Source organism: Zingiber officinale, chromosome 8A (genome assembly GCF_018446385.1).
Source record: "Zingiber officinale cultivar Zhangliang chromosome 8A, Zo_v1.1, whole genome shotgun sequence".
Lineage (NCBI taxonomy): Eukaryota > Viridiplantae > Streptophyta > Magnoliopsida > Zingiberales > Zingiberaceae > Zingiber > Zingiber officinale.
Window position 1 is genome coordinate 29,843,287 of NC_056000.1, and position 14,624 is coordinate 29,857,910.

The 14,624-nt window shown below is 39.0% G+C and overlaps 1 protein-coding gene across 3 annotated transcripts in view; it reads left to right on the forward strand.

The window, feature by feature from the left end:
• Window positions 1-11,132: 11,132 nt before the first annotated feature.
• LOC122008259 (protein LAX PANICLE 2-like) overlaps window positions 11,133-14,624 on the forward strand; it is a 32,163-nt gene continuing 28,671 nt past the window's right edge. For 2 of the 3 annotated variants that reach the window (XM_042563938.1, XM_042563940.1), the window contains exons 1-3: window positions 11,133-11,633; window positions 11,708-11,764; window positions 11,846-11,918. In XM_042563938.1, the coding sequence (XP_042419872.1) occupies window positions 11,404-11,633; window positions 11,708-11,764; window positions 11,846-11,918 (360 nt within the window). In that variant the 5' untranslated portion in view covers window positions 11,133-11,403. The remainder of the gene's footprint in view (window positions 11,634-11,707; window positions 11,765-11,845; window positions 11,919-14,624) is intronic. The other variant, XM_042563939.1, reaches the window with a different exon arrangement.

Below are 14,624 nucleotides of genomic sequence, written 5' to 3' on the forward strand. Positions count from 1 at the left end.
TAAGAGCACACCACCATGGTCAAACGGCGGTTACTATTGAGCTTGCAACACTTTATCATGGATAAACAAATGAATATAAAAGAAATTGCATGACGAGGCTTCAAGTTACAGTTGCATGAAGTGCGTTGGAGATTCAAATGAGACTTAGTTATCCAAAGTGTTTAGGTTGAGATTCAAATGAGGCTTTTGGAACTTAATTTATATACGGAGGCAAGGGTGCCATCCTCTAGGCCCTTGTGGCCATTTCAAGTGGTGAAGGAGGTCAGAGGATCCTTAACTCGTGCCCATCGGCATGGGTTAGATATGTGGGTGACAAGTTGTTAATTGAGAGACGTATAGATCTTGCCAACCTTTACTTGTGCCTTTATACGACAATTTATCTGCCTTGATTATGGGTCCAATAAGTAGTGTTCATTATTTAGTTCAATTTGAAAAATTAAATCAAATCAAAATTTTAACTCATTTTGTTTTTTTTTTCATTAATTCCATTAGGTAGGTGTTCATTTGCTTTATTACAAATATAAATTTACAATCTTAATGCTTTGTTATTCTAAATATTATACTAATTTGCTTCGAATCTAATTGAACAAAAATAAACCTAATAATTCCGGTTCGGTTTTAATTTGATGATAAAAAAAAGGAGTTTACTTTAATTCAATTTACACCCCTACGATTGGAAAGTCAAATCCTAGCACTCTACAATTAGAGAAGATTACGACATGGCAGAATTATGAAGTCCCGACTTTCCTTTATGATGCTTGGACACTCTAACCTCCCTCAAAGGAGCACCAACTAACGGACGGTTCAACCCAAGAAAGCAATCCTGATTAATTAAAGACATCAACCATAAACATACTTTATCGATGTAACCAATTAAACTCATTCCCACAGCGACTCTCTCGCTTTATCCCATCATTTTAAAAAAAGAAAGAACGTACGCACCGTTCATTGCTTCTAAAACCTATAAACGACTCAGTCAACCGTCGACCATTTCCTTAGTAATGATTCTTAGTGTCTCCTTTCAAAGTTCTTTGGACAGTGCTCAATTTTCCAAACTATTTCCCTCTCTAATCATTGAGGCAACTCAGCCGGACGATTCACTCCACAAACTAATGTTGATAGTCAGATCCAGTTCTAGTTCTAATTAGTCTATTTTTTATTATTATTTATGTAAAAAAATTTTAGCCCATTCAAATCTATCCCTTCCACATTCGATTCATCTTCTTAATAATTTAGTGTCGGCAATTGTTTGAATGCGTATATAAAGTTGTGGAATTTTTAAAATATGCACCTGACTTTCAGATTTGTTAAATGACACCTGTTTTTCATTTTATCTCTCTCGTCAACGTGTTATTGAATTTCAAGGAATAATACTATTATGGTATTGAATTTTAATGAAGATTACGATATTGTATTTCAAGAAACATTATTATGGTATGATATTATTTAACTTATTTTATATCTTTTAGGGACTCGTTAATGTGTATAATTTAATAGATTTCTGATTTATCTTATCATCCATAATTAACTACTTAATTATAGAATAATCATGAGTGATACCTAATAGTACATCATGATCCCCAATTAGTCGAAAAATCATAGTTGATCTTAGAATTAATTCTAAACCCTTTAGCAGCTACAGTGAGTCATGCTTTGTTCCATTCACTCATCTTATACCCACTTGGTTCAAGACATGGTCTATATGTTTATCCCCACTAGACTAATTACACCACACCTAGCTTAAGTAATATTTCCCCTTTCTACGAATTCAAATTACTTATATATGTTGATCCTTTTGGAGGCCGGCAAGAGGAGAGAGGTGAATTATCTTGAAAAAAATAAATCTAACCTTTCTCGAATTTTCAACTAAATAACATACACTTGTAAAAAAAACAGAGACTAATTAAAAGAAAACAGACACAGGAGATTTACTTCGTTTGCAATCAGAGGATTGCTAATCCAAGACGAATACTGTTGGAACCCCAAGGTGTTTTGATGTGATCAAACAAGCTAAGTTAGGTCCTGCGTTTGTTTAACCCTTGTGTCTAAGTGTGCAGGAGCTTAGGAACACAGGAAGTCGAGCGGAAGACGCGACTAGCGAGAAGGACGGCACGGGAGAGAGCCGACGGGCTCGGTGCGTCTGAGGGACGAGGTGTCCGCGGAAGAGTACACCGGTGGACGAGAAGAGTGTGCGCGGTGCTCGAGGGACGAGAAACCGGGAAGGAAGGCTGCTCGAGGAGAAGGGCGGAACATGGGTTCGGGTGAGCCCTATTCCGGAAGGCCGAGATCACCCAAGCTAGCGGAGCCGGAGCGAACAGACCCGGACCGAGACTGGGACTTAACGGAGAAGTCATCCCGGACAAAAAGTCAACCGCAGTTGACTTTTTGCTCCGGGGCGCCCGGAATGCTTCCGGGCGCCCGGAGCATGATTTTGACCAGAATCGCGATTTTCGCAATCTGACCGTTGGGGGATAAAGTTTATCCCCCCGGGGGCGCCCGGAACCACTTTCAGGCGCCCGGACCAGTACTATAAATAAAGTACTGATCCGTACATTAAAAGCAACTACTTGTAATTCAGTGCTTTCATTTGTGTTATTTCCTTCTGTGCTTTCAACGCTGTAAGAGGCTACTCCGCCCAGAGGAGAATCAATTAGTGCGCCTTCTTTGCCTTGGATTAGCAATCCTCTGATTGCAAACCAAGTAATTCCTCTGTGTCTATTTTTCTGTTTTAATTAGTCTCTGCATTTTTAATTACAAGTTCTTTTAAGTTAGTTGAATATCCGAGAAGGGTTTTTGGTTTTATTTTGTAGGGCAATTCACCCCTCCCCTCTTGCCGGCCTCCAAAGGGACCTACAAATACGACGCACTATCTGATGATCTCCTTCAAGCGGAGTAGCCTCTTTACAACGTTGACAGCACAGACAGAAAAGTAAAGCGCAGAGAAATTGATTACAAGTAAAGTAAATAAACTGTGCAAATCAGTGCTTATTTATAGCACTGTTCGGGGCGCCCCAAAGGGTTCCAGGCGCCCTGAGGAGGATAAAACTTTATCCCCCAACGTTCAGATCGAGTCAAACCTCGATCTGGTCAAAATCCACTTCCGGGCGCCCGGAATGGATCCGGGCGCCCGGATCACTTAAGTCAACCTAGTTGACTTTTTGTGGTCCGGTTCCACTGCTCCGGTTCAGCTCGTCTCGACCCGAGTCTTCTGTTCCGGCTCCGCTAGCTTGGGTGATCTCGACCATCCGAAATAGGGCTCACCCGAACCTAAGTTCCGGCATGTTGAGAGATTGTTGGTGCAATATTCCCAGGTCAAGGTTGACCTAGTTTGACTGAGCTTGAATTGGGTCAAGCTCGAGTCTTAATGTTTATATTTTGATGGTTTGACAATACATGTTGACAATACATGTTTGACAATATATACAAGACTTCGATGATATGGACAAGTGCAGGTGCAGTTGTTCATTTGGGGAGATTGTTTGGTGCAATTCCCCTCTGATCAGGGTCTGATCAGGCTGGTTGAAGAAGAGTCAAGTAGATCAAGGTTGACCAGATACTTGACTGGGAAGTCCTAACTGGGAAGCTAGGAAGAAGGAAAATCCTGGTGAGTGAAGCAAGGTAAAAGACCTAGTGAGTGAAGCTAGGCAGAAGGAAAATCCTGGTGAGTGAAGCCAGGTGAAAGACCTAGTGAGTAAAGCTAGGCAGAAGGAAAATCCTGGTGAGTGAAGCCAGGTGAAAGACCTAGTGAGTGAAGCTAGGCAGGTTGAAAGTCCTGGTGAGTGAAGTCAGGCAAGGGAAAATCCAGATGGATCAAAGCTGATCGGACATCTGATGTTGGGAAGTCCAAGTAGGTCAAAGGATTGACCGGATACTTGGCATGATGAAGAAAAGTCCAAGTGGGTCAAAGGGATTGACCGGACACTTGGTGAGGGAGTCCTAGCAGGTCAAGGGTGACCGGATGCTAGGCATGATGAACCAACAGGTCATGGATTGATCGGATATTGTTGGTTTGGGGGCTTGGGACTTGGTTTTGGGCAAAAGCCAATGTCTGGATCGATCAACCGATCGATTGGCTGATGCCAAATCGATCGACCGATCGATTGAGAAGGTCCCCGCGACAAGCCTCGAGTGGGCAAGTCGCAGAGCGCACAGAACGTCTCTGGATCGATCGGTGGATCGATCCAGAGACCCTAATCGATCAGTGGATCGATTGGAGTGGCGCGTTTTTATGCGATAAAGGCTGGATCGATCAGCCGATCGATCCAGGCATTTCCCGCAGAGTACAGAGGCGCTCTGGATCGATCGACCGATCGATCCAAAGTCTCCCCGATCGATTGGGAGCAATCCAATCGATCGGGATCCGACCGTTGGCGCAGATAAAGGCTGCAGGCATGCGATTCCTTCGGTAGAACTCTCGGCCACTTCTCCCGATCTTCACCAGTGATCACAGAGCTTCTCCACAGGGTTCTCACCGCCAGTTCTTGAAGCTCTTGGAGGTTTTTCCAAGTCAAGAGGTGGATCTACAATAAGAGGAAGAAAGCTAGGGTTATGGTTTTCTATACTCATTGTAAGCTTTTCCTTGTATTTGTGTATCCTTTCCCTTTCTTCTTGTAGTGTGAACTTGTAGGGCTTCTCCGCCTTCGGTAGTTACCGAAAAGGAGTGATTTCTTAGTGGAGGGTGCGTGAGTGGGTGTGGATCCTTGGACTAGTCACCTCTTGTGAGGTGGATACCAAGTAAACCCTCCTTGTTAGCATTGTGTAGTTTGTTTCTGTATTTTCCGCTGCATATTTCTGAAGAAACAAGCAACGACGAGCATCTAGCACGCGACGAGCTATTCACCCCCCTCTAGCTACATTTTCTGTCCTAACACGGCCTTCTCCTCGAGCAACCTTCCTTCCCGGTTTCTCGTCTCTCGAACGTCGCGTACGTTCTTCTCGTCCACCAGTGTACTCTTCCGCGATCACCTCGTCCCTCGGACACACTGAGCCCGTCGGCTCTCTTCCCGTGCCGTCCTTCTCGTTAGCCGCGTCTTCCACTTGACTTCCTGTGTTCCTAAGTTCCTGCACACTTAGACACAAGGGTTAGACAAAACAGGACCTAACTTAACTTGTTTGATCACATCAAAACTCTTTGGGGTTCCAACAATCTCCCCCTTTTTGATGTGAGCAACCCAAGTTAAGATAGGGTAAACATATGAAATAAAAACAATTAATTTGTAAATAAGTCCAAAAGATTTTTCAATTTAAAGAATATATACCTCCCCTAGACTTAACATTCTTCTCTCCCTTTAATCACATAAAAAATGGGGTTCCTTTTAATAAGTTTAAGATAAATTCTAACTTAAAGAAACTATAAGTGTTAAAAAAATTTCATAAGAGAGAAAAAAAATCAAGGCAAATTGCAACAAAAAAAAAATCTAACTTAAAAGAAATTTCAAAGGGTTTGGCAAACATAATTTTTAAGTTTTAATTTTTTTTTAAAAAAATAAATTTCAATCATAATTAAGAATTTAGAAGAAATTTTCATAAGTAAAAAATATTTTTGAATATGTTTTCTAGAATAAATTAAATAACTCTTTTAAAGCATTAAGTGATTTAAATTAATATTTTTTCAGTCAGTCAATTAAATTTTTTATTTCGATACTTGACTTTCAGGTAGTGGCGAGGCACTAGACCTTCTTGGTTATTGGAGCAACAACCACTTTCTAAACAAAGCCGCATAAAGAAATTACATGTTTAATTATCTTGTTGAAAATGCTAAGTCTAATTTTGATTTTTAAATTAAGCAAGTTTTTGGAACCCAATAGAGGTTCCTTCCTACAGGGTTAATCAAGTATTTTCTAGGTACATAGGCTTTTGATATTTTTCTAATTTGATTTTGGTGAAACCTATAGTACCAGTTTATTCCTTTATAATTTTTAAAACCAGAAATATTTGAACAGGTAGAGTTTTTCAATCTTTCTATTTCTTTTTTTAATTTTTCATTTTCAAGTTTAATCTTAGCAAAATTCTCTAATAGACATGATTTTGCTAAAGTTCTTTTTATTTTTAAGTTTTCATTTTTTTAATTCAGTATTTTTACCTTTTAATTTGTACATAGACTTAGCCATAGCCTTAATACCAAAATAAAGCTGATGAGGAGATAAGAGACATACCTCACTTACCATGTCATACTTGAAGTCTGACTCTTCCCCTGCTTCGCTGCATTCATCCAACGCCCCTCCCACTTCATCGATGCTGGGTTCTGATGTACTTTGCCCTTCATAGCTTGTCATCAGTGCTATCCCAGCATATTCTTGAATCTCGAAAGCAGATGATGAACTATCGTCCCAAGTTGCTTTAAGATTTTTGCGCTTCTTGGGTATCTTGACTTTGTCTTTCTTTAGTTCTGGGCAGTTTTCTTTTAAGTGTCCTTCCTTTTGACACTGGTAGCAATGCATCCTTCTTTTATTTCTTGGATTCTTTTTATTCTGCATTTCTTTAAATTTATTAGATCTAAAATTTTTTAAAATTTCTTACCATATATGCTTCCTGATCCTCTTCTGAATCTGACTCGGGTTCATCCTTCATGGTTGCGTTTAGTGCGATCATTTGGCTTGATTCCTTTGTTGTCCCTACACACCTGGTTTTATGTAATTCAAGAGTAGAGAACAATTCTTCTAAAGTACTTACCTCCAGGCCTTTTGAAATATAGTAGGCGTCGACGATTGATGTCCATTTTGGAGTTCTAGGAAACACATTGAGTGCATAGCGTATGGTGTCTCGGTTTGTTACCGTTTCACCGAGGTTCTCGAGACCAGTAATCAATTACTTTACCTTCGCGTGTAGATCGGCTATCTTCTCACCTTTTTCCAGACGGATGTTTGTCAATCTGTTTTGGAGGATGTCTCTTCTTGCTAGCTTGGCTTCGGATGTTCCTTCGTGGAGCTCCAGGAATTTCTCCCAGAGTTCTTTGGCTGACGAGTAGCTTCCGATGCGGTTGACTTCTTGAGGCTACAACACACTCAGTAGGTGATATTCCGCACGGTTGTTCGTTATGGAATCATTCTGCTCCTTTTTTGTCCACTGGCTCTCTTCTTTTTCTTCTCCATTCTGATTCGTCGGAGCTACAAAGCCATACTTTATAATTAACTAAATTTTTAAATAAGTTTTCAGGAATACCTCCATATGCCGCTTCCAATGTGTGAAGTCCCCCTCGAATTTTGGTGGAACAATGCTTGGTTCGGCCATCTCGTTGCTTCGATCGGCGGTTAGTCCTCCTAAAACGCCTTGCTCTGATACCACTTATTGGTCCCTTTAGAGGTCGGTAAGAGGGGAGGGGTGAATTACCCTGAAAAAATAAATCTAACCTTTCTCAGATTTTCAACTAAATAATAAATACTTGTAAAAAAATAAAGACTAATTAAAAGAAAACAGACACAGGGGATTTACTTGGTTTGCAATCAGAGGATTGCTAATCCAAGACGAATACGATGCACTATCTGATGATCTCTTTCGGACGGAGTAGCCTCTTTACAACGTTGACAGCACAGACAAAAAAGTAAAGTGCAGAGAAATTGATTACAAGTGAAGTAAATAAACTGTGCAAATAGTGCTATATTTATAACATTGTTCAGGGCGCCCTGAAGGGTTTCGGGCACCCTGAGGAGGATAAAACTTTATCTCCCAATGTTCAGATCGAGTCAATCCTCGATCTGGTCAAAATCCACTTCCGGGCTCCTGGAATGGTTCCAGGCGCCCGGACCTCTTAAGTCAACCTAGTTGACTTTTTGTGATTGGGTTCCATTGCTCCGGTTCAGCTCGTCTCAGTCCGGGTTTTCTGTTCCAGCTCCACTAGCTTGGGTGATCTCGGCCATCCGGAATATGACTCACCCGAACCCAAGTTCCGACCTTCACCTCGAGCAGCCTTCCTTCTCGGTTTCTCGTCCCTCGAACGTCGCGTACGTTCTTCTCGTCCACCGGTGTACTCTTCTGCGGTCACCTCGTCCATCGGACGCACCGAGCCCGTCTGCTCTCTTCCCGTGCCATCCTTCTTGTTAGCCGCGTCTTCCGCTTGACTTCCTATGTTCCTAAGCTCCTGCACACTTAGACACAAGGGTTAGACAAAATAAAACTTAACTTAACTTGTTTGATCACATCAAAACTCTTTGGGGTTCCAACAGTATATGCGTACAAGAGTTTCATACTCTTAACATGTGATGCTTTGGCCAAAGACTTTAATTATTATTCCTAATGAGCGACCATAGGATATACGTCTCCTCGCACGGAGCGGTAAATCCTCTGTGGGCTATCCAAACATCTTTGGACATTTTGACTTATACCCAATCATCCCAGGTCCACACCTCAATGATGTGCTTGCTTAAAATGATAAAGTATAAGTCTCGATGACCAAGATGACCTGTATACCTCAAGCCGAAAGAAACTTGCACTCGAGCTGTAGTAAGAGCATTACAGACATATCCATATATATAGATAACCATACAAAGTCTTGTAGTGAGTCACTTCAATGAATTACTTACCATAACTAACATCTACATTTAACTCTCAACATCCCAATGTCTCCAGTCAGTGAGAAAACAACTACTTGGCGAACCAAAGAGTATAACCCGTACTAGTCTTACAGAATTGATGATGACCGAATGCATCAATTCGACAATTAAGGAAATTTCAATACATTCATAATTACACATGTAGAGATAATCACTAGTTGTGATCCAATCATAATTTCTCTCATACTATGAATTGTATTGTGGACATTTAGTAAATAAGTTTAAGACAATCAAACATATAAGATACACTCAAATAATGAATCTATATTTAGTAAAAATTGTAAGTTGATTACCTTAGGACATTTCTCAAAATCTAATAGTTTAGGGGATTCTCGAGCAACATGAGCCTTGCCTCGCCTGGGGTTCCTCTAGGGTGAATTCTCTGCTGAGGAGGCTTATGACTACTCGATTTTGGGTCAACTCTCAGTGGGCATTTGGAAAAACGTTTGGGGGAACTCAAACAACTATTTTTTGCTTAGATATTTTCTCAGACATAGCAAACTCCTCCATTGAGGTTGTAGGCTCCCGGTACTGGTGAGAATTCGTAGCTTGGTCTTGGGATAGTGCTTGCACCTTGGCCTTCAGAAATGGCTCATACTCCTTCGGTGTCATAGTAACATTGATTTTACCGGTTGTGCCCATCTTTACGTTCCAAAACATGTGAATATGTTCCTATAGACGACTCCAAATTTGATCTCATCCGGAAGATGAGTAGATGAGCTGCTAGTCAGATGGTAGGAATGTTGATAGAGGAAGACTTCGAGCTGGGAACTGCAAACCTTGAGCTGGAAGCTGCGAACCTACATATATCATAGACAGAGCCAATGAGAACGTTAGAGCAAGAACCAAGGAGGGAGTTCCAAGCATAGATACTCTGACACTCAAGTCAGAACAATAGGTTGGAAAAAATGTAGAAGAAGATGAACAATATAACAGTAGTATGGATGCATGTGCGCACGTACGTGTACCTAGCCAAAGGAGAGGACCCCATTTTTATACTACTTCTTATAACCTCTATAATAATGAGACGTCAGAGAATATCAGATGTAAGAGTATGTCGGGTAGTGGAGGATGTACGACAACCTTCCATTAGACAGAGGAATGTTCCATTGTGTGTATATGTGAATAATGAAATATTTTTTGGTAAGTAATTATTATTCTCTATTATTGTGATTCTTTGACAATGTTGTCTCATAGAGGGAGTTTGATCGACCTAGAGCCAATCAGATTTAAACTGAGAACCATGCTTGTGTGAAGAGTGGGGAGATGAGGCCCCTAGGTCTAATCGACTTTGTAGCTGCCCGGATTTATGCTGGAAGCTAGCCCTGTTATGAAGAGTGAGGAACTGGATCCCGTAGGTCTGGTTGGCTCTATTGTCGCTCAGGTTTATGTTGGAAGCCATGATCATGAAGAGTGAGGTGCTGAGTCTTGTAGGTCCGGTTGGCTCTGTGGTCGGTCGAGTTTATGTTGGGAGGCATGTCTATGAAGAGTGGGGGAGTTGAGTCCTGTAAATTCGACCGGCTTGGTGGCCTCCTTGGTTGATGCAGGAAGCCTTGTTCATGAGGAGTGAGGAGCTGGGTCCCATAGGTCCAGCCATCTTTGTGGTCAGCCGAGTTTATGTTGGGAGTCATGCCCATGAGGAGTGGGGGAGCTGAGTCCCGTAGGTTCGACCGGCTCTATGATTGACTGAGTTTATGCTAGAAGTCATATTCATGAGAATTGGGGAGCTTAGCTCCGTAAGTCCAGCCGACTTTAAGGTCGTTAGCGTTTATACTGGGTCAGTTGCCTTTAGGACCTCCTGGGTTTATGTTGGAAATCCTGTTTATGAAAATTAGAGAGTTGAGCCATGTAAATTCATCCTACTCTAGGGTCATCCGTATTTATATTGGGCTGACTAACTTTAGGACTGTCCGAGTTTATATTTACTCATGAACAATGAAGAGCTGAATTATGTTAAAAATGATCCATTTGGATACATGTATATTAATTTTAACTGCCACCCCATTTTAAGTTTAACTACTATATCAACTGATTTTCTTAACTTCAATCCGACCCAAGCCCTATCTTATTCGCCGCAAACTTATAAAATACAATATTGTTATTTTTTGAAATCTAATATTTGACGAGAAAGGTAACACGAAAAACTTGCTTCCTTTGAAAAATGCGTAGGGTCGGTGCGCTTGTTTGAAAATTTTATAATTTTAAATGCGTCCTTTCCTCTATGATTTATTGTCCAATCTCTCAACTCTAGCTAATTCCCTGTGGTCATTTGCCGTCTCATCATTTGCACCACCGCCCGGCATCTGCACGGATGATGCACCGACAAGTGTTTTTAATTCTTCCTGATCATGCAGTACATTCTGCAAATCCAAACGCACCATGCACGGCCCAATCATGCCGAATGACTTGATGACACTGCCGTGATGCGATCGTGACGCGCAGACGTTCCAAATGCAGAAAATTATTCATGAAAGCAAAGATCCAACGATCGAAGAAAACTCACGTGCATCTCACTCCATGATTGCCCTGTTCGTCCATTAATCAGTTCCCAGTTCTGGATCGGATGCACTATCTATAGCTATAGAAAGGCAAACTCATCCCTTCCTGTTCATCTGCCACTCAGCTTCTTATTAATTCGGCCTCTCCCCTCTCCTCCCAAGTCCTAATACTGCTCTGCAAATTAAATTCCTCTAAACGAAACGATCAGCTAGCTGGTTTAGATTCGATGTGTTAGAATTACATGTACAAGGGTCGTGTAGGAAAACCTCCAGCTCTATGCCATCGCTGATGCTTATAATTCTTTCCATGATCATATCCTACCATCATCAATCCTTGCTCATCCAACTCAATCTCCATGGACCAAGAAGACCCCTCTCCGACCATACTGTTTCATGAAGAAGAGGGGGAGGAGGAGGAGGAGGAGGGAAAAAAGGACGACGATACCACAGTGGTTAGTCGAGATTGGCTGAAATTAGGCCAAGCAGCGTCGCCATCCTCGGACGGATCGATAGGTCTGAGGGTGGTTAGTCCGCCACGAAGACCACAGTCAGGTGTTTGGCTCAGACTTCAGCCTGCTCCAAATCAGTAAGTTCCTTTGACACAGATGATTAGAATTAGCATTTAGTTTTATTATTCTGTTTTGTTCATGATTCATGCAGAACAGGGATCAGAGAAGTTTGTTTGCCCCAGATAGCCAATAAATACTTGAGAATAAAGTAAATATGGATTGAATTCGCATTTTCATGCAAAATTGTGCATATTAATTGGAGCTTAACTTCATGATCGTTTCTGTACAGGGATGGGAGACTAACTGTCAGATTGCTTATGAAATACTTGGTGAAGAAACTCGGATTGGAGCATGAATCAGAGGTATATATAATTAATCCCCCATCAAAATATATATACAACTATTCGATCCATGCATGCAAACAAAAGCAGCTAGCTGCAACATTTCTTGTCGCTTTTACAGGCATTTTAAGTTTTCACTACTGCTCGTGGTTTTGTTCTGGTAATTATATATATATATATATATACAAGTTACATGAGTTTAGGTGAGATGTTGGTATCTGATTGGCACATCATTTCTCCCCCATACCATAATGATTGAGGCCGTGCCATTGCTGATCATCTAGTGATATCATGCATCAACTGTAATAATCCATACACAAGTAAAGTAAAGCACAGCAGTGAAAGAGGAGACTGTGATTAGCTTATTATTCAGCATGTAGCTTCAATTAGGTAGTACAAGGTAAAAAGTTTTCATAGTTAACTTAGATATTAGCCGGCTGCAGCTGATGGAAAAATAATCTTAGAAATTGTAGAGTGACAGTCATTTCTACTTCTAAATTTATTCTAGTGACTAGATAATGAAAAACTTTACCTGAATTCCTCATCCTCTCAATTAGATAGTTAGAAGAATTATATAGATATATATATAATAATTATTTTAAACTCTAATTTTAAGGATAGATTTTTATAAAAAATATTAAACCAATTAACATTGAATCCGGAATGACCAGTCTAACCTGTCGAAAATTTTCTATGGACCGCTAGATAAATTATGAAGTGCTCAGATAGGCACCCTAGAAAGTTATAGTTGAAGATTGAACCGTTGATATATGGATGATAATTTGATACCTTTTCGTTGTATCATAGCCCGAGGGGCGAGGGTAGGATAGATTTTTATAGTTTACATTGTAAAAGGTTTTAGGAAAAATTAAAAGGATACATTTTTTATTTTAAAAATATCTTTATTTTCGACGAAGTTAACTACTATACAATTATTGTAGGTATGAATCTATAGTTACTATAGAGTTATAATAATATAAGCATAATATTAATTAGAATTAAATTGTTAACTGCTATAGTATAATATCGATCCGTATTGATCAAAATGACTATTATAATTATGTAGTAGTTATAATTCCTATAATATAATATTAAATAATGATGATAAATTGTAATAAGAAATACAATATTCATATTGTAGTTATTATAAATTATATCTGCCGTAATATAGTATTATTAATGTTATCAAAACTTAAATATCAGTTATGATCTTTTAACTATTATAATAATATAAAAAATAAAAATATTTTTTAAAAATAAAAATATATTAAGATTGGATGAGAAGTTATTTTTGATAATAAATATTTTTTTAAAATATAATTTCGATAAAAAGGGCGAGCTCTCAATTTTTACCCAAAGTTGTTTTTTAAACGAAGAAAACAGAGAAAATAAAAACAGGGGATCATTAATTATCCGCTAACTAATCAGCTGTCATGCTGTTGCTAGCTGGTCTCACGTCAACTGCATTAGAAATTGATCATTCATGCCCATTAGGCCATTACGAAGTGCAAGCATCAATAATGGATACGAAAATTGACAAATTAAGGATCACATTTCTTACCTGATTGACGTGTCATAATGTAGAAGGTCCTTGACAGTCCTGGGCTATGATAGAACGATTATGCCCTCTATAAGTCGTGAATCAAATATCTAAGAGTCAAATTCTAATTACATATATTATACTGATTTTTTTTTAGTCGATGATAATTTTAAGAACGTTCATCATTTGAATAAGTTTAGAATATTTTTTGATTTATTTTAATGATCAATGAATGATCATCTCCTGGATGAGTAATAAAATACTCTTACCTTATGTAATTGATTAAAAAGAAAAGAAATTGTAGATAATAGATGTCTCCTAACTCTTATATTTTGTCTAAGATTAATATTCAATTCAAATGGAGGAAGATAATGAGGGACTATCGATATTCGATTCGAATATCGGATTAAATTATATATATATATATAATTTAATTTTTATTATATATATTTTTTATATGATGTGAATTTTAATATACTTTTGTTGCATGATAATAAGTTAGATGAAAGAAGAAAAATTATTAATATAAAAAGTATTTAATCCTATCATTAGTATAAGTATAAGAATGGATATCAGATATTAGGTATAGGCAAAGAGAATATAAAATTTGATCCAAATCTAACTTGTTGACATCCCTAATTTTGTAGATGGATTATAGCCCGAGAATGCACAGATAAATAATTTATTCATTGCTCTAGGGCTATGAGATTCAGAAATAGTTATGCTAACCATATCCTCTCTTATTCTATCAATAAAAAAAATAGTTCTCTTGGTACTTTCAAAAGAAAGAATATTCGTTAGATGATAATATAACAATTATTCAATTCATAAAAAAAAGACATAATTATCGCATTAGAGAAATATTTGACACAGTTAGCCCCATAAATTTTATGCACATATATTAATAATACAAAAATAATAAAATATTCTTAAAGCAAACCAATTGCTAAGGTGAATACGTTCGTCCCCAGTGCCCCAGTCAATCTGTCCCAAGACCAATATAGAGGAGGTAAATAATTCGTCCCAGGGCTAACACAGAAAAGGTAAATCACGGACGGCTACTAGTCTTTGGAATAATGACTAACACATAAGGGAGATATTTATCTTGGCTTTGTCGAGATTTAAACCCCAGACCCTCATGATGACAACATCTCATGCGCTAGCCACTAAATCCATCTGAGGGGACG